At 42.5% G+C, this 25,163-nt stretch overlaps 1 protein-coding gene across 14 annotated transcripts in view; it reads left to right on the top strand.

Moving 5' to 3' along the window:
* The window catches only part of osbp2b (oxysterol binding protein 2b), a 331,588-nt gene that overhangs the window by 276,112 nt on the left and 30,313 nt on the right, over positions 1-25,163 (top strand). For all 14 annotated transcript variants that reach the window (XM_072587169.1, XM_072587170.1, XM_072587171.1 and 11 more), the window contains 3 exons: positions 1,136-1,253; positions 2,538-2,604; positions 7,586-7,753. In XM_072587169.1, coding sequence (XP_072443270.1) covers positions 1,136-1,253; positions 2,538-2,604; positions 7,586-7,753 — 353 coding nt within the window. The remainder of the gene's footprint in view (positions 1-1,135; positions 1,254-2,537; positions 2,605-7,585; positions 7,754-25,163) is intronic.

Genomic DNA, 25,163 nt, shown 5'->3' on the forward strand with positions numbered 1-25,163 from the left:
CCTGGCAACATCCTTGTAAATCTTTTCTGAAGCCTTTCAAATTTCACAACATCCTTCCTATAACAGGGGGACCAGAATTGAATGCAGTATTCCAAAAGTGGCCTAACCAGTGTCATGTACAGCCACAACATGACCTCCCAACTCCTAAACTGGATGCTCAGACCAATAAAGGAAAGCGTACCAAATGCCGCCTTCACTATCCTGTCTATCTGCAACTCCACTTTCAAGGAGCTATGAACCTGCACTGCAAGGTATCTTTGTTCAGCAACACTCCCTAGGACCTTACCATTAAGTGTATAAGTCCAGTCCTGATTTGCCTTTCCAAACTGCAGTACCTCACATTTATAGGAATTAAACTCTATATTTGCCACTCTTTGACCCACTGGCCCATCTGATCAAGGTCCTGTTGTACTCTTGAGGTAACCTTCTTGGCTGTCCACTACACCACCAATTTTGGTGTCATCTGCAAAATTACTAACCATACTTCCTATGTTCACATCCAATTCATTTATATCAATGACAAGAACCAGTGGACTCATCACCGATTCTTGTGGTACACCACAGGTCACAGACCTCCAGTCTGAAAAGCAATTTTTGACCACCCTCTGTCTCCTAACTTTGAGCAAGTTCTGTATCTATAACCTTGCTAACCAGTCTGAGATGCGGGATGTTGTTGAGTTGACCTTCCAGACCCGTTTGCTGTTTTTAAAGAATCTCTGCTTACCTTTCTATCAAAGTGTTGTTACACCTGTGGGAAATCCCTCCACATTATTTTACCAAAGTTGCAATGATAGTTCAGTAAAGAAAGTGTTGGTTGAACCTTGGAGGTTTAGTTGAAAAGAGGCACTCTCCCTCATTCCCTGGGGTTTCCACCTTGTGGTGAGGAGAATCCCACCAGGCTATCAGTACATTTTGATTTGACATTCCACAGAGGAAATATTTGCAGAGGCTGAGGTTATATAGGAGCATCTCCGTGTTCCTTGTAACATGTGTAGCAATTGATGCAGTGTGGACAGAGTTAATAAGGTATTTGGTTCTCACCACTGACTTAATCAGCACATGGTTATCAAGGAAAATGAAAATTGCAGTGTGTGCATTTTCCACTGTTTTCTAATGTATGTGCATTTAAATGCAGCGAGAGTGCGTCACGTGAAAGGGGAAACTAGTGATGAAGATGAGGAGACTGAATATTTCGATGCCATGGAGAATGCACCAGAATTTATTACAGTAACCACCGATCCCACAAAACACAGGCAAGTGATCATTTTGGGGAATTGATGGAATGGAGAGAGCTGGTCGATGTGAATGAAACACTGCACTGTCAAGGCTGTACTTGCAAGCAGGAACACATGCACATGTGCAAACATTTAGAAACTTATCCATGTATAAACATACACATTTGAAGATGAACAAATTTCTTTAATGCAAAGTTCATTTTCTCAACCTGTCTACAGATCTTCAGTTGTCATATCTACACATTAATGCACTCCCAATACTTTGTGCAAGTTCTCAACTTTACACTCAGGCTTGAGGCCCCACAGTGACATCAAACTGACACACGAGCAAACCATCCAGTTCACAACAAGTTTCTCTGCTGTGCTGCAGATTCTGCTGTGCCAAGAAAGTCAATTCTTGATGGGGATCACATCCTGAATGGTCATTTTTGTGAGTGAACTTTAGTGAGTGTTTACAGGCTATTTAGTCCTGGAGGGCATCACAACTAAAGCCATCACTGCACTGAAATCAAACCAAACCATTTTGCATGATTAGGAGCAGAAATCCTGATTGCTTTCATTCTAAACCCAGAGCCGGTTGGGCTAGCAACAGCAGCTGAGATCAAAACAGAGCTTCCGAATGTTTCAGGTGCATGGACCAAAACATTCTTAGACAATATCTTGGTCACTTGAGTAGCTTCGTTCTGTGATGAATCTATTGGTGTGTTTTCATTCAGGTCACAGAAGCACCGCAAGGATTAACTCCCCTTTCAGGAGCATGCTTGCTATGTTTCCTCAGAAAAGCAAAGCTTGCATTTAGATTAGTATCTTTCATATTCCAGATTTTTCCAAAGCTCTTTACAGCTAATGCAGTTCTCTTGGAGTCAGTACTATTATAATGCAGGAAATGCAGCAGCCAATTTGGCCACAGTAAGATCCCACAATCAACAATCTGATACTGTTTAGGTGTTGAAATAGTGCCACATGGTCTGCACCAAGGAGGGGCTTTGGCTTAATGTTACTCTTGAAAGGTGGCAACTACAATATTTCTCTTGAATGTCACCTTTGACTTTGGGCCCTTAAACCCCTGAAGCAGCTCTTGAACTCAGTTGATCAGGGAAGGGATCCTCCCATTCCTACCCTCTGGTTTATGCATGACTTCAGTCTCTCTGTGTAGCACCCCCCTCCCCCAAGCAAGTAGATATACGGTAAATGTTGCCTTTCCAGCATCAGCCACGTGCCAAGAACTAATGTTATGCTTAGCCCTGAGTATAAATGCTGGCATTCCTGTGTTTAGATCTCTTGACTTGTGTTTATTTGCAGGCGTACAGGAAGTAATATCAGTGGAACCAGCAGTGATCAGACTGAAACCTGGAACCTGGATGACCATGTGAGTAAAAGCTATCTGGCCTCCTTGCAGCAGCCCCCATCACCCTGGAAACATTAGAAGGGAAAACTTTTCAAATCCAAACTCCCAGTGAGGAGTTTCACCAATTGAGAGCTGACTTAAATCAACAGTTATTCAGTCAATGATGTGCATACACCCAGATTCACGAGTTTGGGTCCCACCCTCATTGTAAGTCCCATCCAATGTTACTCTCTGTTGGCTGGTAAAAGTTGGTGGTCATTAGTTGGTCATGAAACATTGGATGACCACTTACTGGAGTCCTTGTTAAATGGGTCTCTAGAAGATGAACCTACTAGAGAAGGCGCAAAACTTGACCTACGTTTGAGAAATAAGGCAGGGCAAGTGACTGAGGTGTCAGTGGGGGAGCACTTTGGGGCCAGCGATCAAAATTCTATTAGTTTTAAAATAGTGATGGAAAAGGATAGACCTGATCTAAAAGTTGAGGTTCTAAACTGGAGGAACGCCAACTTTGACAATATAAGGCAAGAACTTCCGAAAGCTGATCGGGTGCAGATGTTCGCAGGTAAAGTGATTGCTGAAAAATGGCCTTCTAAAATGAGATAATGAGAGTCCAGAGACAGTGTATTTCTGTGAGGGTGAAAGGCAAGGCTGTTGGGTATAGCGAATGCTGGATGACCAGATAAATTGAGAGTTTGGTGAAGGAAAAGAAGGAAGCCAATGTCAGATATAGACAAGATAGATCGAGTGAATTCTTTGAGTATAAAGGCAGTAGGAATATACCTGAGGGAAATCAGGAAGGCAAAAAGGGGACATGAGATAGCTTTGGCAAATAGGGTTAAGGAGAATCCTAAGGGACTTTATAAATACATTAAGGACAAAAGGGTACCTAGGGAGAGAATAGGGCACCTCAAAGATCGGGAAGGCAGCCTATCTGTGGAACTGCAGGACATGGGAGAGATACTAAATGAGTATTTTGCATTGGTGTTTACTATGGAGAAGGACATGGAAGATAGAGAATGTGGAGAAATAGATGGTGACATCTTGAAAAAAATATCCATATTACAGAAGAGGAAGTGCTGAATGTCTTGAAACACATAAGTGGATAACTCCTCAGGACCTGATCAGGTGTACCCTAAAACTCTGTGGGAAACTAGGGAAGTGATTGCTGGGTCCCTTGCTGAGATATTTGTATCATCGATAGTCACAGCTGAGATGCTGGAAGACTGGAGGTTGGCTAACATGATGCCACTGTTTAAAAAAGGTGGTAAGGACAAGCCAGGGAACTATAGACCAGTGAGCCTGACATCGGTGGTGAGCAAGTTGTTGGAGGGAATCCTAAGGGACAGGATTTACAGGTATTTGGAAAGGCAAGGACTGATTAGACAAGTCAACATGGCTTTGTGCGTGGGAAATCATGTCTCCCTAACTTGACTGAGTTTTATTTTGAAGAAGTACCAAAGAGGATTGATGAGGACAGAGCAAGGGATGTGATCTATATGGACTTGAGTAAGGCGTTCGACAAGGTTCCTCATGGTAGCATGGAATACATGAAGAACTGGCCATTTGGATATTGAACTGGTTCAAAGGTAGAAGACAGGGTAGTGGTGGAGGGTTGCTCTTCAGACTGGAGGCCTGTGACCAGTGGAGTGCCTCAAGGATCGGTGCTGGGTCTTCATTTAGATAAATGAGTTGGATGTGAATATAGGAGGTATAGTTAGCAAGTTTGCAGATGACACCAAAATTGGAGGTGTAGAAGACAGCAAAGAAGGTTACTTCAGAGTACAGTGGGATCTGGATCAGATAGGGCGATGGACCGAGGTGTGGCAGATGGAGTTTAATTTAGATAAATGTGAGGTGCTGCACTTTGGAAAGGCAAATCAGGGCAGGACTTGTACACTTAATGGTAAGGTCCTGAGGAGTATTGCTGAAGAAAGAGACCTTGGAGTGCAGGTTTATAGCTCCTTGAAAGAGGAGTCTGAGGTAGGTAGGATAGTGAAGAAGGCATTTGGTATGCTTTCCTTTTTTGTTCAGAGCATTGAGTACAAGAGGTGGAAGGTCATGTTGTAGCTGTACAGGACATTGGTTAGGCCACATTATTGTGCGCAATTCTGGTCTCCCTCCTATCGGAAGGATGTTGTGAAACTTGAAAGGATTCAGAAAAGATTTACAAGGATGTTGTCACGGTTGGAGGTTTTGAGCTACAGGGAGAGGCTGAACAGGCTGGGGCTATTTTCCCTGGAGCGTTGGAGGCTGAGGGGTGACCTTATAGAGGTTTATACAATCATGAGGGGCATAGATAGGATAAATAGACAAGATCTTTTTTCCTGCATTGGGGGCATCCAGAACTAGAGGGCATAGGTTTAGGGTGAGAGGGGAAAGATTTAAAAGGGACCTAAGGGGCAACGTCTTCATGCGAAGGGTGGTATGTGTATGGAATCAGCTGAAAATGTGTTGCTGGAAAAGTGTAGCAGGTCAGGCAGCATCCAAGGAGCAGGAGAATCGACGTTCAACGGTCTGTTTCCATGCTATGCATCTCTGTGACTCAAATTGTGCAGGATGTAAAATGCACAGTGATTAACAATCCCTGAAGAAGGGCTCAAGCCCGAAACGTCGATTCTCCTGCTCCTTGGATGCTGCCTGACCTGCGCTTTTCCAGCAACACATTTTCAGCTCTGATCTCCAGCATCTGCAGTCCTCACTTTCTCCATGGAGTGAGCTGCCAGAGGAAGTGGTGGCGGCTGGTACAATTACAATATTTAAAAGGCATCTGGATGGGTATATGAATAGGAAGGGTTTAGAGGGATATGGACCTAATGCTGGTAAATGGAACTAGATTAGATCAGGATATCTGGTGAGCATGGACGAGGTGGACCGAACGGTCTGTTTCCATGCTATGCATCTCTGTGACTCAAATTATGCAGGATGTAAAATGCATGGTGATTAACAAATCACAAATCAATTATACTATTGTCAGTCCTTGGAATTCTGAATACCAGGCAAGTGAAACGATCCTGGCTGAATGTGGCTCCCTTTACAATGAGATCATACAACAATTTAACACAGTCAATTTGATAGCTTATTGTAACTCCTTATTGTGACCTCCCCATAACTATTCTCCCTTTTATGACCAAGTCTCTGCATGCTCCAAGAAGCCACGTCCAAGAATGTGGATTTTTTTCCTCACTTTTTTTCTTGCTCCTCTGTAAAGGATTTGCCGTTTAATTGTATGGAATATGAGATGGCACCATTACTGGGACTCATGAAACAATTGTCATAAAAATCCATATGCTTCACTGTTGCCTTTTTAGGACAGAAATCTGATGTCCTTGGTCTGGCCTGCATGTGACTCTAGACCCACAACAGTGTGGTTCACTCTTAACTGCCCTCTGAAAATGGCTTGGTTAATTGAAGGACAGTTAGGGATGCCCAGCAAATGGTGTCCTTGCCAGCAACCCCTGCATCCTGTGTAGGGTTCTTTATAAAAAGTCAGAATCCCAATGACTGACAGCAGTGTTCTATCTTGTATCAATTTGCACCTTTTTAATTTCCATGCATTTCAAACCCTTCATGCTTCATCTGCTCGAAAGACTGCAGACTAATCCAAAACCCTCTGATTAAGAGCTGCGGAGTTTTACTCACTGCGAAGTACACAGCATGTCATCCCTCAGGATTATTTGACTTCAGCTGCTTTGGTTTCATTGCAGAGTCTTTAGGTGCAGTTTCCAAGACCCTGAAACTGGACCTGTGAGTGCAGTGAGCATAGCTTCAGAATTACACTATTCCCATTTTCCATATACCCTAGACTTCCTCATAAGCGTCTTCCAATCCCATGACTTCTCCCACCTGGAAAGACAAGACCAGCAGGTGCATCGGAGCACCACTAATGCAAGTTCCCCTCCAAGCTACATTCTGCTTTGGCTTCGAACTATAGTGTACTGCCATTTCTTCAGTCCCTGAATCAAAATCCTGGAACTTTCTTCTTGACAGCACTGTGAATGACCCAATACCACAAGAACTGAAGGGATCCACCTAGCAACACCCACATCCCATTCATGAATATAGAAAAATCACACTGTAGTAATAGTTGCCTTAACTTTGAGAAATGCAAAATAATGACTTCATTGTTTCTCACTAAAATTTTGTCTTAGAAATGTTATTCCCATGTAAGATGACTACAATGTGTGCCTTAGTCTGTTCAATGTGCCTGGAAATAGAGTACCATTGTAACGTACATGTAACATTGTATACTGCTGTATTTGTTCATCACATTGAACACTGGATTCACCAGCGCATTGAACAGCTGAGGAGGTACATGCCTGGGATTAACAGCAGGATGATACCAGAGGTTGACCAGCAAATTCTCCAGAACCAAGATAAAGGGTACACTGTGCAGCATTCCTCCGTCTAACACCCCTATCACTTGGACAATCATTATTGCACAGCTCTTGTCCTTAGTCTATTAAGCCCAGCATTCTAACATACCTATTACTGTAATAAATACTCATTGTAATTGTCTCAAACAGCAGCTCTTCTTTTGATACCAGTGAGCTGCTAATTGTGCAATATCAATCTCATCAATTTTATTTGTTTGCTGGGTGTTTATGTTGTTATCAATAAGCTCCTTTAATAATAACGATCTGCCTTTGCGGAGAGAATCTTTTATAAGCTAGCCAAAATTCATATCAAATGTTGAAATATAACCCATTACTTCCAGTATGAAACTGAGCCCCGTGACCCACAGCTGTGGACAATGTCACTTTGCCCTTAACCAATAGGAATGTTGTATCCTGTAGATTATGTGGTAGGAATATTAATTTATCAAACTAGAACCTATATATACAAATTTGCTTGGTCCTACACTTTAACACTGAAAGACTAATTTCTGTTCCTGAGACTGCATTTTGTTTGTATCAGTAGCAACTCTGCTTTGTTAATGCTGTACATATTCACCTGAATACACTTTCCTTATCCCTTGTTAGTCATTCTGTCCCTCTGCCTGCAGGTTTTTGAGTGTCAGCACCAAGCTTCCTTCAGTGCATCAACAAGAGGAGAGGCAAAGCCTTACAGAAAGAGGCGGAATCAAATCCCAGACAAGCCCAATTACAGCATTAACCTTTGGAGCATAATGAAAAACTGCATTGGGAAGGAGCTATCGAAGATTCCCATGCCTGTAAGTAATTTATTTCTTTGCCTGAAAATGACATAGTCCCAGCCCTTTGCCCCCATAGCTAAGAGTGGGCAGAAACATATCAATGACTAAATGATACAGAACAGTGTTCCAGGCTGTATTCCTAGTCCTTGCTACGTCATATACTTTTGTTGGGAAGTGAGTGTGATTGAATGTCGGATGTGGCCCAAATTGGACTTAGCCACAAATACTACACAGTCCAAATATTTTATACCTATTGCTTTGGCTAATTCTTGAAGAATGGCCACTCAACCATAGGGGCTAAAGAAGTATTAATACATAGGGTGTCCTCACTTAAAGTTGGAGTTGCATCCCTGAAAATTTCAACTTTAAGTGAAAATCCTAAAGTGAAGCGATGATTCCTGTGGGGATCAATGATAAAACTGAAGTAAGGTTCCGTTGACCCTTCCTTAGCAGACAATAAAAATTCTACCCAGACACTTCAAACTGAAGTGCAGTACTTTAAATTAAACAACTATTACAGTGGTAAATTAAACAGCTTAAAGTATATTTTTCCATTACATAATTCAATTGAAATTCTACTTACTTATACCTCCTGCAATGGTCCTTCCAAGATAGTGGCAGTGCCGGGGCAGCCTAAGGTCTGCACCAGTGACACAATGAGTACTTTGTAACATTGGGCTTCAGAGCATCTGCTTAAGCCATTCCTTGTTCCCAAATGTATAGTGGGGCCAGAGCTTAGTGATGTCTTCACAGGCCCCACTTGTTGGCTGCACGGGCCCATTCCTTGGTGGGGCCTGTGCTTCTTGGCTAGCTGCAGTACCTTGGCCTTTCTCCCCCCACCTCCTGACCAGCTGGATGGCAGGTTGTGGCTGGGCTCAGCAACATTCCTTCCCATGCTGAGCTCGGTCATGGTGGGCATCCTGCATGGGGTGGTGGAGGCGGGGGTGCTGCTGAAGTTGGAAATGGCGGGTGCCTTGTGTGTCAGAGGAACAGGGATGCTTCTGAGTTAGGTCATGAATGATGCCCACCTGGGGTGGTTTCATCATATTTGGCTAGGTCTTAGGGTGGCGGGGGCTTCTGAAGAGCAGAGGGAGGTTTCCTTCAGATGTAGGCAGATACTGAAGAATCATAGAATGTGGAGGGTGTCCATTCAGCTCATCAACCCAACACCAACCATCCAAAGAGCATCCCACCCAGACCCTATCCCCATTACCTCGCATTAATGATGGCCAATCCACTTAGCCTCCACATCAGTGGACACTGTGGGCAATTTACCATGGCCAAACTATCTAATCTTCACACCTTTTGAACTGTGGGAGGAAACCAGAACACCCAGAGGAAACCCACAAGAGACATGGGGAATATGTGCAAACTCCACAGACAGCCACCCAAGGGTGGAATCGAACCCAGCTTACCTGGTGCTGTGAGGCAACCGTGCTAACCACTGAGCTATTGTGCCACCCTTGAGTGAAAAGCAGCTTCTTTTTCCATTTACTTCTCTGTGGAAATGTTTGTGAATTCTTATAGTTTTTACAGGTCTCGTCGTTCTGTCTGTACAGTATGTGGCGTATGCTGGACGGGCAGACTGAATTACATGGGTCTGAAAAGATTGCTGAGCGAGCGAGTGCCATTGTAATCGTTGAGCAAATGACTGCTCTGTTGCACCTTCACTAATTCTTTGCTTGCAAACTGCAGACTATCTCATTCAGCATTCTATCGTGTCACAAAAAATTAATTGCTAGTCATATCAAAGTAATAAGAGGTTCATTTTGCGAGGTTCTCTTGCTTCCAGAGGCTGAATTGGACAGATTAATGAGTCTGTGAATGAAATATATTACTAAACAATGACTTAGTGAATCACAAATCACAAGTCCAAAGAGCCCAGAGTTGTTGAGGAAACTATCTCTTTTTCATCACTCCACTATCTGCTGACTTTCTCATTACCTTCAATAAGGGATAACATTACAGCTGTACATAGGGAGGAATTTCCTGGAAGTACATCCAGGGAAGTTATTTAGGTGTAGCTGAGAAGTAAGAAAGGGGTGATCACCTTAGTGGGATTATATTATAGACACTCTAATAGTCAGAGGGAAACAAATTTGCCAGGAGATTTCAGTTATCTGTAAGAATAATAGGATGGTTATGGTAGGGGATTTTAATTTTCCAAACATAGACTGGGACTGCCATAGTGTTAAGGATTTAGATGGAGAGGAATTTGTTAAATGTGTACAAGAAAATTTTCTGATTCAGTATGTGGACGTACCTACTAGAGAAGGTGTGAAACTTGACCTACTCTTGGGAAATAAGGCAGGGCAGGTGACTGAGGTGTCAGTGGGGGAGCACTTTGGGGCCAGTGACCATAATTCTATGTTTTAAAATAGTGATGGAAAAGGATAGACCAGATCCAACAGTTGAAGTTTAAAATTGGAGGAAGGCTAATTTTGACTGTATTAGGCAAGAACTTTCAAAAGCTGGTTAGGACCAAATGTTCACAGGTAAAAGGACGGCTGGAAAATGGAAAGCCTTCAGACATGAGATAACGAGAATCCAGAGAAAGTGTATTCCTGTGAGGGTGAAAGGAAAGGCTAGTAGGTATAGGGAATGCTGGATGACTAAAGAAATTGAGAGTTTCTTTAAGAAAAAGAAGGAAGCATATGTTAGGTATAGACAGGATAGATCAAGTGAATCCTTAGTCCTTAGAGTATGAAGACAGTAGGAGTATACTTAAGGGGGAAATCAGACAGGCAAAAAGGGGATATGAGATAGCTTTGGCTAATAGGGTTACCAAAGGAGAAACAAAATAGGAGAACCCAAAGGATTTTTATAAATACATGAAGGACAAAAGGGTAACTAAGGAGTGAATAGGACCCCTCAAAGATCAGCAAGGCAGCCTTTGTGTGGAGCCACAGGAGATGGAGGAGATACTAAACAAGTATTTTGCATCAGTGTTTACTGTGGAGAAGGACATGAAAGGATATGAAATTCATGGTGACATCTTGAAAAATGTCAGTATTACAGAGGAGGAAAATGCATATATGTGGATAAATCCCCAGGACCTGATCAGGTGTACCTTAGAACTCTGTGGGAAGCTAGAGAAGTGATTGCTGGGCCTCTTGCTGAGATATTTTTATCTTCGATAGTCACAGGTAAGGTGCCAGAAGACTGGAGGTTGGCTAACATGGTGCCATTAATTAAGAAAGGTGGTAAGGACAAGCCAGGGAACTATAGACCGTGAGCCTGATGTCAGTCATGGGTAAGTTGTTGGAGGGAATCCTGAGGGACTGGATTTTTACATATTTGGAAAGGCAAGGACTGATTAGGGATCATCAACATGGCTTTGTGTGTGGGAAATCATGTCTCACAAACTTGATTGAGCTTTTTGAAAAAGTAACAAAGAATTGATATGGGTAAAGTGGTAGATGTGATCTTTATGGACTTCAGTAAGGCATTCAACAAGGTTCCCATGTGAGTCTGGTGAGCAAGGTTAGATCTCCTGAAATACAGGGAAAACACACCATTTGGTTCAAAAGTAGAAGACAGAGGGTGGTGCTGGAGGGTTGTTTTTCAGACTGGAGGCCTGTGACCAGTGGAGTGCCACAAGGATCAGTGCTGGGTCCTCTACTTTTCGTCAGTGATATAAATGATTTGGATGTGAGCATAAGAGGTACAGTTAGTAGGTTTGCAGATGGGCCAATAAACAGATGGAGTTTAATTTAGATAAATAAGAGGTGCTGCATTTTGGGAAAGCAAATCTTAGCAGGACATGTATACTTAATGGTAAGATCCTAGGGAGTGTTGCTGAACAAAGACCTTGGAGTGCAGGTTCATAGTTCCTTGAAAGTAGAGTCACAGGTAGATAAGATAGTGAAGAAGGCGTTTGGTATTGGTCAGAGCATTGAGTATAGGAGTTGGGAGGTCAGGTAGCAGCTGTACAGGATGTTGGTTAGGCCACTTTTGGAATATTGCGTGCACTTCTAGTCTCCTTCCTGTCGGTAGGATGTTGTGAAACTTGAAAGGGTTCAGAAAAGATTGACAAGGATGTTTTCAGGGTTGGAGGATTTGAGCTATAGGGAGAGGCAAAATAGGCTGGTGTTGTTTTCCCTGGTGCATCGAAGGCTGAAGGGGGTGACCTCATAGAGGTTTATAAATCATGAGGGGCATGGATAGGGTAAATAATCAAAGTCTTTTCCTTGAGGTGGGGGAGTCCAGAACTAGAGAGCATAGGTTTACAGTGAGAGGGGAAAGATATAAAAGGGACCTCTAAGGGGCAACTTTTTAATGCAGAGGGTGGTACGTGTATGGAATGAGCTGCCAGAGGAAGTGGTGGAGGCTAGTACAATTGCAACATTTCAAAGGCATCTGGATAGGTATATGAATATGAAGGGTTTGGAGGGATATGGGCCAAGTGCTGGCTAATTAGGTTGGGCTATCTGGTCAGCATGGACAAGTTGGACCAAAGTGTCTGTTTCCATGCTGTACATGTCTATGACGCAAACAGAGGATAAACAGGCAATACCTATTAGGTAGATAGCTGCCAAGATCCTCCTCTTCTGACTGGCTTTTGAGGGTATATTTACTGTAGAATGGTGGAGGAAAACCATTCGGTCAGATGGGCTATTATCTGAAACAAGGTGGTATGTGTTGCAACAGAGCAATCAAATGCAAGTTACATCAGTAAGATAGACTTGATTGCTGGCACTGTTGGGAGTCCTCGGATAAAAATCTATGCATTTTGAATCCCTGAGATGTCCTTCCTTTCCCCACCCAACTCTTTGTCATTATCAGATTGGGGGAGTTTAGGGCAGTCTTCAGCTTTAGCACTTTCAGGCCATTATTTCTACAACAGTTGAGAACTTGGAATGTCCTTCAGGTTGCTGCATTGGGTGAAAGGGAGAGAGGGAATTGAACTGATTTCTCCACCATTAGAACCATTATCGAGAGGATGTTGAATTTCAATTTTGATCCTATCATTGTTACTGAGATCACTAGTCCCTGAAGGGATCTGATTCTTGCTGACATTCTGTTCCATAATGGCATTTCACACTGTGGGTCATTTCTTTGCAAAAATCTTTAAAATTCCAATCGACAATTTCCCAACAAGAGTTGAGGAACTGTTGTGTTTCCAAGTTCCTTTACATAAACTCACCAGTCACACACTAGGCCAGTAAACTATAATGGTTTGTTTTTGGCACACTTCAACTGATAAACATGCATGTTACTGAATGCTTCAACAGACAAACCTACTCAAGGATTCAGCAACAATTTCTACACCATCAGCTGTCTCCTGGTCACATGTTACTTTATATCCTGGTTCCTTGAATATTTACATATTCTATTGTAGTGGTACTACTACAGGGAACTGGGTATGGCAGTAATTCAAGATGTGCTGTATTTTAGGTATGCTCAGCAGGTTTTAAAAGTCTTTAGCCAGTCTTCAGTGGGCAGGCTTGCCATCCAATCAGAAATACCAAGTGATTCTGCAGAAAAAGTATGAGGCTCTCCAATGATTGGGCACTAATCCTCAGCCCATCACATTGACTTGAGCATTTCCAACTACAAATCCCAGTTGCAATGGTATGGGACATTAATAGGCCCCATAATTGACCATCATTACCCTCTGGCAATCAAGCCAGCCTCATGAAAATTGTCTTTGGGATGGGATCATGTGAGAAAATCGCATGAAGGCTGGCAGTGTTAAACTGTATCACCAGGTTCTGGACCCTGAACCAATTTAAAGCTACAACCCTGCATATGAGAAGTCTGCTTGATATTGTATCCAAGTCTGATGCTGTCCTTGAGTATGATATGCACATACATGTATTTGCTAGAAGACCTCACTAGATCATAAAAGCAGGAAGCTTCACTGAATTATTCCACCATCCAAATCTATTATCATGACTCCTGTTGCCTCAGCTTCAGGTCAACTGATGCAATAATTTACCAAAGATCAAACATATCCCTTCCTGGTCTGAATTGCTTTGCATCAAATATGTGTCCATTTAACAGCAGACTCCGGTTTTTAAGCAGGGATTGTCTGACGACACCACCATATTAGGACAGATATCTAACAATGACGAGTCAAAATATAGAAGGGAGATGGAGGGCTTGATGATGTGATGAAATCAGAACCACCTCTCTCTCAATGACTGCAACACTGAAGAACTGATCATTCTCTTCAGAAAGAAAGAAGGAGAAGACACCCCCATCTACATTGCCGGAACTGAGGTTGAGAGGGGGGAGAGCATAAAGTTCCTCAGTGATGATATCTGACAATCTGTCCAGGACTTCCCATGTTGATGCGATGGTCAAGAAAGCACAACAATGTCTCTCCTTCCTCAGGTGACTCGGGGAATTTGGCAGGTCCATAAGGACCCTCACCAACATCTACAGGTGCTCCATTGAAAGTATACTGTCCAGGTGCATAACAGCCTTGTATGGCAACTGCTCTGCCCAGGACAGTAAGAAACTACAGAAGGTGGTGTGCGCAGCTCAACCTCTCATTGATGGTCTCCGTTTACACTGCTCGTTGCCACAGAAAATCTGCCAAAATCATCAAAGTCTCATTGCACCCCAGTAATGTTCTCCTACAACCTCTTCCGTCAGGCACACCAGCAGGTTCAGGAATAGCTTCTTCCCTGCTGTAATTAGGACTCTATGAATGGACTCTCTAACCTCAAATAATGCTGATCTTGCTAATGTTGATGTCGCCTAGAGCACGCCTGTGCAAAATAACCCTCATGCCTCTAAGTCTTTTTGATCTGTTCATCCTTGCTTACTATGATCTGTCTGTACTGCCTGTAAACAGAGCTTTTCACTGTACTTCAGTACACGTGACAATCAAAGCAATCAATCTATCTTTCAAAGGGTGAGGTCCTGTTCTCCACTAATGAAAAGGATGGAGTGCAGACATGAACAAAAAAATATGATGAAAATAATTGCAGTTGGTACAGTTGTTGTGGTTCTGTTCGCCGAGCTGGGAATTTGTGTTGCAGACATTTCGTCCCCTGTCTAGATGACATCCTCAGTGCTTAGGAGCCTCCTGTGAAGCGCTTCTGTGATCTTTCCTCCGCCATTTATAGTGGTTTGAATCTGCCGCTTCCAGTTGTTAGTTCCAGCTGTCCGCTGCAGTGGTCAGTATATTGGGTCCAGGTTGATGTGCGTATTGATTGAATCTGTGGATGAGTGCCATGCCTCTAGGAATTCCCTGGCTGTTCTTAGTATAGTTATTGATGTGTTTGGTTACCTTTCTAATGGTCCCTTCCTACATTGGGACTTGATTGAGATTAGTGAGATTCCGCACTGCTGCTGCATTCAGACAAATTGGACAGCTTTCAGCACATGTGCCCATATACATTGATAAATCTCCAGTTTTGACACCAGCAAGAAGTTTTCTGTTGGCTCGCTCTTCCTGTTCCTAATCCAGTTGTCTTGGAGCTATGCCAGCTCCTTCTCTTTCTGTGATTGATATCCCAAGCCAAATTATCTGTCTTTGCCTCATCTCCCTTGCTAACGTTACCAGTTTAAAAAAAAACATCTTCACCTTGAAAAATAGACCTAATATTTGCAGCCTTTTAAGGGAGCAAGTTCTAGATTGCCACAATTTGGTGAGGTAAATGCATCCTGATCTCCTATTTTTTGGCTCTAATTTTAAGATTATGCTTCTTATTTCTGAGTGCTCCCTCCAAGATTCCCTCTGTCTAACCTATCAAATCCTTTATGGTTTTCACTATCTCAATATGATCACTTGTCAATTTTCAACATCTGTCTAGGTGAATCTTTATCTCTGTCACTTTGTTTGGTTGTAATTTAATACCCTGTCCTGAGGGAGGTGGGGTTCCGTATAATGCGTGGAGTTGGGGGAAGAGGCCCAGCTGCCAATCTGCATCTATCTTAATTTGAAATCCAGGGCAGAAGGGCTCATGGACTGCATTCCGCTGCCAACTGAGGTCCTGAAGTGAGACATTATTGTCAATTTGACAGCTGCAACCATTAGTGAATGGTGCAGTCACCAACCAGGAAGCCCGAAAAGCAAACTGTTGTGTCTGCTGTTGGGCTTCTTGAGGTTTCCGCTATTGTCAGGCTCTCAGTGCCTGGTGAAGAAGCCTGACATCAGGAAGCAGGGAGGGAGTCTGCTGAGAGAGCCCACTTTTTTTTAAATTCCAAAATATACCTTATTCATAAAAATCTTTATATACATATATAGTCACTAAAGGAGTTCAGTTCTGTACAGTCTTAGCATATTGAGAACAAGCAAACATTGGAGTTTGACTTTCCTGACCGTTCCAACAACCCAAAGGCATTTCTTTCTTATGGGTCACTGGGAGGGTCTGATAACTGAACAGACCTCCATTGTACTGTGGCAGGAAATCATTAGACAGTGGTCTTTCCCTATTGCACCTTGGCAGCAGCTTCCCAAGCTTTAACCCATGCTTAAGCATATAATAATGTACCTTGGAGTGTGCCAATCTTCAACACAGTCAAGTTCACGTCCTTGCTCTGGAAGATCAATGACTTTCAGGCAGACCAAAGCCTTTCTGCTGAAAACCCTAACTCCCATGAGCTGCATTCTGACCTGGAGTCCATTGGTGATCTGGTGCTCTGTTGTGTGGGTGTGTGCTGTCAGCTGCCTGCAATGGACAGCTGCCAGTTTCTGAATTGCTGACAGCTCTTGTTTGTAGGGGCAATATGGCTCCTCGATCCCAGGGAAGACCCCACTCAAGCCACTGACATGCCTGATTGGAATAATACATGGGCCTTGCCCAAATGAGGTAACAAGGCTCTCGCAAGCTCTCCAGATGGTTGGCTAGACCCCCATTGCCTGGATTTTCTTTTCGGGAGGACTGCAGATGCTGGAGATCAGATTCGAAAAGTGTGGTGCTGGAAAAGCACAGCAGATCAGGCAGCATCCAAGGAGCAGGAGAATCAACGTTTCTGACAAGAGCCGTTCATCCGGAATAAGGATTTTCTTTTGGCCTGCCTCTCTCTCCTTCTGCACATCCCTCCTTTTCTTTCTTTTGTTTGTCTTTCTATGCGTCTTGATCAATTTTTGTTTTGGCTCTACTCTCTGTATAATCCTCTTTCCCTGACAAGCTGGCCACTGCCTCTCTCTACCATTCCCAGTTTCTCTTCCATTGTCTTTCTTGTGGTTGACCGGACTCTTTTCTCCATCTATGGTCGGTTCTGCTTTAACGCGGTAGTTCCGTTCTCATGGAATCTTGTGCTATAAGAAAATCATGTAATAGCAGCACTTAATGGGGCTGGAATCGCATTATAACCAATATACGCTTTAAAAGTTTGTGCTCAAGAAACAGTGTCCCAATTCGTCAATTGAATTATAGCAAATTTGCATTAACGATAGGCGTGTTGTAGCAGAATGACCTGTGCTTCTTTTTCCTGATCTGTTTCCGTTTAATATTGGAACTTGGTGAGAATTACAAACAGTTCCTAACTCTAGTGACAGATTTTTCTGTGCTGAGCAGAGTGCATTTCTCCAATGTTCTGTTCAGTCCCAGAGGAGAATGTTCCTCACATCCATCTTAATATGGAAACATGATGTTTTGACTGCAAAATTGCTTCTTCAGGGTGTAACTCTTTAGCCATTAGCTGTAATGAAGTTGGATTGCAAATCACGGATGCCTGCAGAACCAGCCAGTTCCTTTGCTATCTTTGCAAAATGCTATGAACTGGTAGTGTGTGCAGCAGCAGGAGAGGTAATCTGAGTCTGCCAAGCATCTACGGTGTTACATAGGAATCAGACAAAGCAAGACAGAATTCAGAAGGGGTATGACTGAATAATTTTTTTTGTCTGCCTTATTCGAGGAGGAGGTGCATAACAAGACCCTGGGTTGTCATTTACTGACTGAAGACGACAATCAAAGAAATCAATGTAAAACTCCTTTGATTTTCTAATCTTTAAGAATTAAGAGGTTGAAAGCCCTCATGAAAGAGCAATCCTAGTTGTGATTTAAAGGACATTAACTCCGTCCACGACATAGTAATATCAAACCCTGCTCTTTGAGCGTGGCTTTGTGACTGCTTCTGGTTAAGTCTCAATTTATGGAAAATATCTTCGGTTGAGAATCCGAATAAGATCAAATCATTGAAAATATTTTGATGTTCAAGCTCTTTCGGGAATATCAACCCTGTAGCCCTTTCTCTGCTTGGTATGGTTAAAACTGAACACTATGTTCCTTACCCAGTCTGGGGACTTCACCCCATCCTATCCATTTGGGTAGACTATCCTTGTATGTACTCTGGAGTGATTTGATGCTGAAGTGCTCAGGCATGCTGCCTTGTCTGTGAGACTCAATTCAGGAAGTCAGCTCTCCATATTCTAACATACACCTAATCATATTCACCCATTGCCCCTCAACTCAAAGTTGTATATTGTCCTACCTGTGTTTTGATTTTCTAACTCTCATTCTACCTTCAAACTCTTCAGTGGCCTCACTCCTCCCTCCCCATTTATTCTTACCTCTTCCAACACTACAATCTCAGGTTTGTACTTTCCTCAAATTCTGACCACTTAAGGTTAGTGGTGGTCATGTTCTCAGCCTCCTGATCTTTAACTTCTAAAAACCCCTCTTTAAACATCTCCCCTCTCAATCTATCTCTGTCCTCTTTTAGGACACAATTCTACATCTTTGACCAAGTTTTTTTTTGATACTTTGCTTGGAGTAGGCTAACAGGAGGCTGGGTGGAATACCATTTTTATCCTGTCCACTATTACTTCACTGATCTCCAAAATATAAAATCAAAGCAGTTGTAAAAATGGTGTTTTGCCTGAATGTGTAAGTATAATAGCAAGTGGATTAGGTTAAAGTTGTCCCCTAAGCAAATACCTAGACAGAGTGTATCACAGCCAATCCCACCCTAGCCCTCATCCAACATTTACATGCTCTTTGCAGCTGAGCTAATCTTTTTATGATGATTGATATTCCGTTTTACTTGATAACGCTCCTATACCTTTACATCTTTTACTGCATTAAAGATGCTGCATAAATATCATACTGCCAGTTTCTGCTGTGTTGCCACTTGAAGGGTTGAAACGGCTCTGTTAAGGTTATTGTCTCCAGCAAGTGGAATCTTCGTCCCATTGGGTTAGGCTAGATTTATACCCAGACCTGAGCAGTAAAAAACGTCATTGTGGAGTCCATTGGACCTTTTGGCCTTCCAGTGACTAGAAGAATCCAGCATTGCTTGGATATGTACTGTCTATACAGATGTGCTGTGGTGACTTACCAAAGCAGCTTTGATAATTCTTCTCAAACCCACAGTCTCTACCACCTGGAAGCCCAAAGGCAGCAGGCATTTGTGAACACACTCACCTGCCAGTTACACTCCATCACAACTTGGAAATATATCCCTGTTCCTTTGTCCATCACTGGTCAAGATCTTGGATTTGCTTACTTAACAGTACTGGAGGAGTGCCTTCATGAACTGCAGCAGGTCACCATTATCTTTTTGAGGGCAACTAGGGATAGGCAGTAAATGCCCCCGTGTCTGTAATGTCCATACTCAATGGATTAACTTTTTTTTTAAAGGCATTTTTGGAGTACCTCACATACTCTTGATTTGACATTGCGCATCATGAGGAAATGTTTAGGCTGTACTCATAATTTTGAAGGACAATCAGCTCCTTCAGCACCTCAGACAGGTTTCAGAAACTTTCAGGGTAGACCTCACAAACCTAAGCTCCTTCTGTTTCTTTTTACATGTTTAATCGGCTTGTCGGTGTTAAGAATAATCAATTCCATCTCGGATTATAAAATGGTTGCAGGCGAAATGTTGTTTAGTACTGTGCCTCTGCTGTAATTCTCCAGAATCTACAAATCCTTTTTGGAATCAGGTCGATGCTGCAGCTGGCGGGGATGTTAATGAGAATCCTTTGGGAAATGCATCACAGTCTGGATGGAGGCAGGAACAATCTGTGTGTTCCTTTCCATCGCTGCCACATTCACAAAAACCTTAACCCGTTGTCATTATTTCTGAGTAATGCGCATATTGTATACTTAATGAAGCCTTCCTTTGATAAGACTTGCAGTGACAGTGATGTAAAAAGAAATCTCAGGAAATTATTTATGGGATGTCTGAGTTGTTGCGTTTCCAAAGAAAGCGCAGGTGAAAATGCTGCTGAAAACTGAGGCAAAGTGGGGCAGCTATTTATAGTGAGCATGAAATAATTAATGTCTCCGCTTCTGGGACACTGCCAGTTTGGAGAGGAAGCTTCAACTCTGATCGGTTTGCGTTCCAAGATGCAGTTTCTCTCAAAGCTACATTGTGCCATAGAACACTTGGAGTGTGAGAGTTGTGTTTAACCTGTTAGATGACAAAATGGGAGGAACAGATTTTGTAATTATTTCCACTTCAATCGCCAATCATCTTGTATTCTTACATAGGATGTGAGTGCCGTAGGCAATTGTTGTCAGTCCCTTGCTGTCCTTGGAAGTTAAGAGTCAACAACATTGCAGTGAACCTGGAGTTGCATATCATCCTTAACCAATTTGGTCTACGTTTTTTCTTTTATCTAAAGGACATCTGTGAGCCAGATTGGATTTTATACCAATCAATATAGTCGTCATGGTCACCATCTCTGAAGCTAATTTAAATTCCATGTGCTGTGGTGGGATTTGAACCCATATCTACAAAGCATCAGCCTGGGCGTCTAGATTATTGTCAAGTGACATTACCACAATGCCGCCATCTCCCCTGTGACAGTACAGCATTGGGGATGACAGATTAACATAACAATCAAGAGGATCAATGCTGTCAATGTGTTCACACGCTGTTAGTCAACTCTGAAGCAGATTTAAACATTACAAGCAGGATCATAATGTCTTTGAGGAAAGCCACCTCCCATCCAGAGAGATTCTAACATGGCCCTCATGTAGCATCTTCTAATTCTTTAATTAATCAAAGATGGGACTCCACTACTGTATTTGGAAATGCAGCTTTACAGGGTTGGGGTGCTTCTGTGTGCAGTGCTTTTCGGCAGATCAGTGTGGTCTCAATGGGCTGATTAGCCTGCTTCCATACTGTAGGAATTCTATCATTTATGATATCTACATAGACAATGGCACAGAGGCTTCCTTTTAGTTAGCTCTTGTGGCACAATGATACTGTCCCTACCTCTGGCCCAGATGATCTGAGTTTAAGTCCCACCTACCCCAGCGGTGTGTTACAACATGTCCAAACAGGTTGATTAAAGTAACTACACTGCTGTCAAAATTTCAGGTGCTAAGTTCTGAGGGCTGTTGTGTCCTTGACCCTGGGATAGAAAGCCTGGGTCCAAGTCCTAGCTGCTCTAGAATGGTGCCATAAATATAATCTGAACAGATTCCTTCCTATGGAAAGGAGTTGAGTTCTTTCCCAATGGGGATATGGTTTCCGGCCAGGGAAAGAGTGGACGTAGGTTTGTTCGCTGAGCTGGAAGGGTCATTTTCAGACGTTTCATCACCATACTAGGGAACATCTTCAGCGAGCTTCCGGGCGAAGGCTTTGTCCGCATGCCCACTGAAGATGTTATCTAGTAGGGTGACAAAACATCTGAAAATGAACTTTTCAGCTCAGCGAGCAAGCCTACCTTCAGAACCTCGACCTGAGCTACAAATCTTCTCAAAACTTACTAACAGCGAAAGAGTTCAGAGAGAAAGGTAGAAACTGACATTTGTTTAAACTATAGATTTGCAATAAACCCTTGTAAATCTCAATACTTTGATGCTTATTTCAACATATGGATATTGTTTATTCTTAAAACATTTGGGAGGATGGCAATATGGTGGGTAAAAGGCAGGAGAGATTAAATGACAAAAGAGGAGGTAGTGATTGGTAAAGGGGAGTGGGGTAAATAAAGAAACAAAAGATTTGTATTGAGTGGCAGCATGATAAACAGCGGCTAGCTGTAAAGTAAGGAAGAGAAAATCGCAAAGGTAAAACCAAACCAGTGTTTTTTTTTTCATTGATATAGGTATCCTAGTATTTATTTATTCTTCGTTAAGGAAAGGTCTGCGATTGAAATATACCTTTTTATATCAGTGAGCAATAAATGGTCAGTCTGTTTATATGCAGATGGATTTTTGGCCAAGCCTAAAGTCTGTGTGGAAAGTGCAGATGAAGGCTGTGCAAGAAGGCTTTGGTACAGTCAGTTCTCCTATAACATGATGGTTGCATTTATGTGCAACCCCACGTTGTAGAAAAATCATGCTTGAGAAGCAGTGCTTAGTGTTGGTGATGTAATCGCATTACAGACGACTCGAACAGCATCCCCCATTCGTCAATCGCATTAAAGTGAATTTGCGTTGACAAAACCCGTGTTATAGTAGAACGACCTCTGTAAGTAACAGTCAGTGTGAGGCTGCCTTACTGTAAGAGTGGACTGGACTGTGAGAATGCACGTGTCTGCATGAAGGACATTGTGAGGCGATGAGATGGTGGCAGATTAATCCTGTTTTACCCGTTGCAAATAAAAACAAAATAGAGGTCAAAATTGTTGAATGCAGCATTTGAATCCAGAAGATTGTTAAATGCTAGATTGAAGGATAAGGTGCTGTTCCACAGTTTGGGTTCAGTGTCATTGGAACATTCAGAGAGGTCAGAGTGGGAAAACTATAAGGATAGGATCAGATCTGTTTCTCTTCCCACTTGCCAGCATTTTCAGTTATTTAGTTTATACTATTACATTTACCATCTCACTGTGTGTTGGGGAGAGATGTCAAAGAGCCGCTCTGAGTTCTGTTTTCAGAAGTACAATCCATCTTTATTTGAGCTCTTTACCACATGTGCGGGGGAGGCCAGAGACTGCTCCAAATCTGGCTTTCACATAGGGCCCAGTCACCCTCTTTAATTCTAGCTCAGCTTGTGAGAGATCAGTGATGTTCAAATAAAGAGTGATTATACTTTTGAACACAGAACATGAGACTGTTCTTTAACATCTTTCCCCAACACACAGTGCGATGGTAAATGTAATAGTATAAACCAAAAACAGAAAATGCTTGCAATACTCAGCAGATCAAGTGGCAGGAGAAACACTTTTTTGATCCTGTCTTTCCAGTTCTCCCACCCTGATCTCCGACAATGTTCCAATAACACTGAATCCAAAATAAGGAACATCACTTTGACCTTCCACTTTGATTATCTTTAACATTTTTCTAAGTCATCATATTCTGTCCTCTACTCCTTGTTTTTTGTGTGTTGGTACATATTTCTTTCTTTAGGTTCAGTGTTGACCTCATCTCTTATTTATGGAAACCCATTTTTGGCTCATTTGGTCTTATTGCTTATTTCTCCTGAAATCTATTCATGTCTCCTTTAAATATTACCCACCATTGTTGTATCCCTTTGACAAATCATTTCTCACATTGCACTCAATTCTCTCCATTTTCTCTGTTTCATAATTGTTTTTTTCCCGTCAATTATTTTGCCCCTTTTATCACGTATTTCTCTTAACCAGTACGGTAAACTTTATTAGATCATGATTGCCATTTCCTAGAAGCTAACCCTTGTACAAGAAGTCTATTGCTTCGAATCTGAAGTGTGGTGCTGGAAAAGCAGGTCAGGCAGCATCCAAGGAGCAGGAGAGTCGATTATTTCTGGCATAAGCCCCTCATCCGGAATAAGGCATGTAGGCTGAGAGATAAATGGGAGGGGGGTGGGGCTGGGGGGAAGCTAGCTGAGAATGCAATAGGTAGGTGAAGGTGATAGAGGAGGGTGGAGCAGATAGATGGGAAAGATGATGGACAGGTCAAGAGGGCGGTGTCGAGTTGGAGGCTTGGGACTGTGATAATGTTGGGGGAGGGGAAATGAGGAAACTGTTGAAATCCACATTCTTCCCCTGAGGAAGAACACCTCATTCCGCCTTGGGACTCTGCAACCACATGGGATTAATGTGGATTTCAACAGGTTCCTCATTTTCCCCTTCCCCATTTATCTCTCAGTTCCCCAGCCCACAAGCCTCATTCCTGATGAAGGGTCTCCTGCTCTTCGAATGCTGTCTGACCTACTGTGCTTTTCCAGCACCACATTCTCAACTCTGATCTCCAGCATCTGCAGTCCTCCCTTTCTGCTACTGCTCAGAATTAGCTGCTCCTTAGCTGACAGACACAAAACTAAGTAAATGTATGTGAACCTAGATCATTGAAATTTCAATGTGTACATTCTGAACTTACAACGTTTAGTGGTCTTTAAATATCAGATGGATATCTGACTTGAAACCATTGTCAGAGGACTTGATCGGTCTAATCCAATGTATTACCAATCTGCCTTATTATCATCAACTTTTCTTTAAAAATTAAATTGAACACTAGCAGTAATAAAAAGAAAATCAACACTTTGAGATGACCCACAAATCTCCAGTCTATCTCTCAGCATGGTACTGAAGATGGGAAGTAATTTAATTAACAGTCTCTTGTGGCAGAAATAGTAGTTGTTTGAAGATTATCTGTTTAATTGTGGGGAGAAGGGGTTAAAAAAAAGGATTAATCCGGCCCAATTCCACTATCTCACACTGACCATTATTTATACCAGTGTCTCCCTCCACAATCTTCATCTGCACTTTCACAGCACACTTGGCCGAGAATCCATCTGCACATACACAGACTGACCATCTATTGCTCCTGTTATATTTTTAAAAAAATTTTGGATCACAGACTTTTCTTTAATGGACAAAAAATAATACAGGGATACCAATATCAATTAAATAAAAATTGTTTTTGATTAGTGCCAGCACAGAAACCCAATCTGCCTTTTTAAAACAGGCATGAAGCTGTGAAAGCGCCAATCAGGTAAAATGCAAAATGTAGAGACTGCATCCAACTTGCTGATTTCATTTTGAGTTTGACCTGTCGTCACTACCTTTTCTGTCCTAATCCTTGAGCTGTATTGTGGAATAACCTTATAATGTTCTCAGCTATTAAGGTCGAAGGCGTCGAATAGCACCACCTGCTGTTTTCACAAAGAAAGGGGCTGTAGAGCGCAGAGAGAATGGCAAATTAAAACGAAAGTAATGAGCTGAATTGAATTGAAATGAAGTATAAGGAGTTCCAAGCACATGAATTTCTGATCAGGTTTAGTCATGGAAAAGTTGAGCACATGATCGACATGCAGTACTGAAGGTGCACCACATCGCTGCAGAAGCCTTACTTTATGGATGAGATATTACAAAGAATAAAGAAAATTTACAGCCCAGGAACAGACCCTTTGGCCCTCCAAGCCTGAGCCGATCCAAATCCATTGTCTCAAACTATTGCCCAATTGCTAAGCATCTGCTCCCCACCTACTCGTGCATCTGTCCAGACGCATCTTAAATGAATCTACGGTGCCTGCCTCTACTACCCCTGCCTACAACGCGTTCCAGGCCCCTACCTTCCTCTGTGTAAAGTACTTGCCACATGTATTCCCCATATTAAACCACCTCTTTCATTTGAATGTAATT

This window comes from Chiloscyllium punctatum, chromosome 17 (assembly GCF_047496795.1).
Source record: "Chiloscyllium punctatum isolate Juve2018m chromosome 17, sChiPun1.3, whole genome shotgun sequence".
In the NCBI taxonomy this organism is placed as follows: Eukaryota; Metazoa; Chordata; class Chondrichthyes; order Orectolobiformes; family Hemiscylliidae; genus Chiloscyllium; species Chiloscyllium punctatum.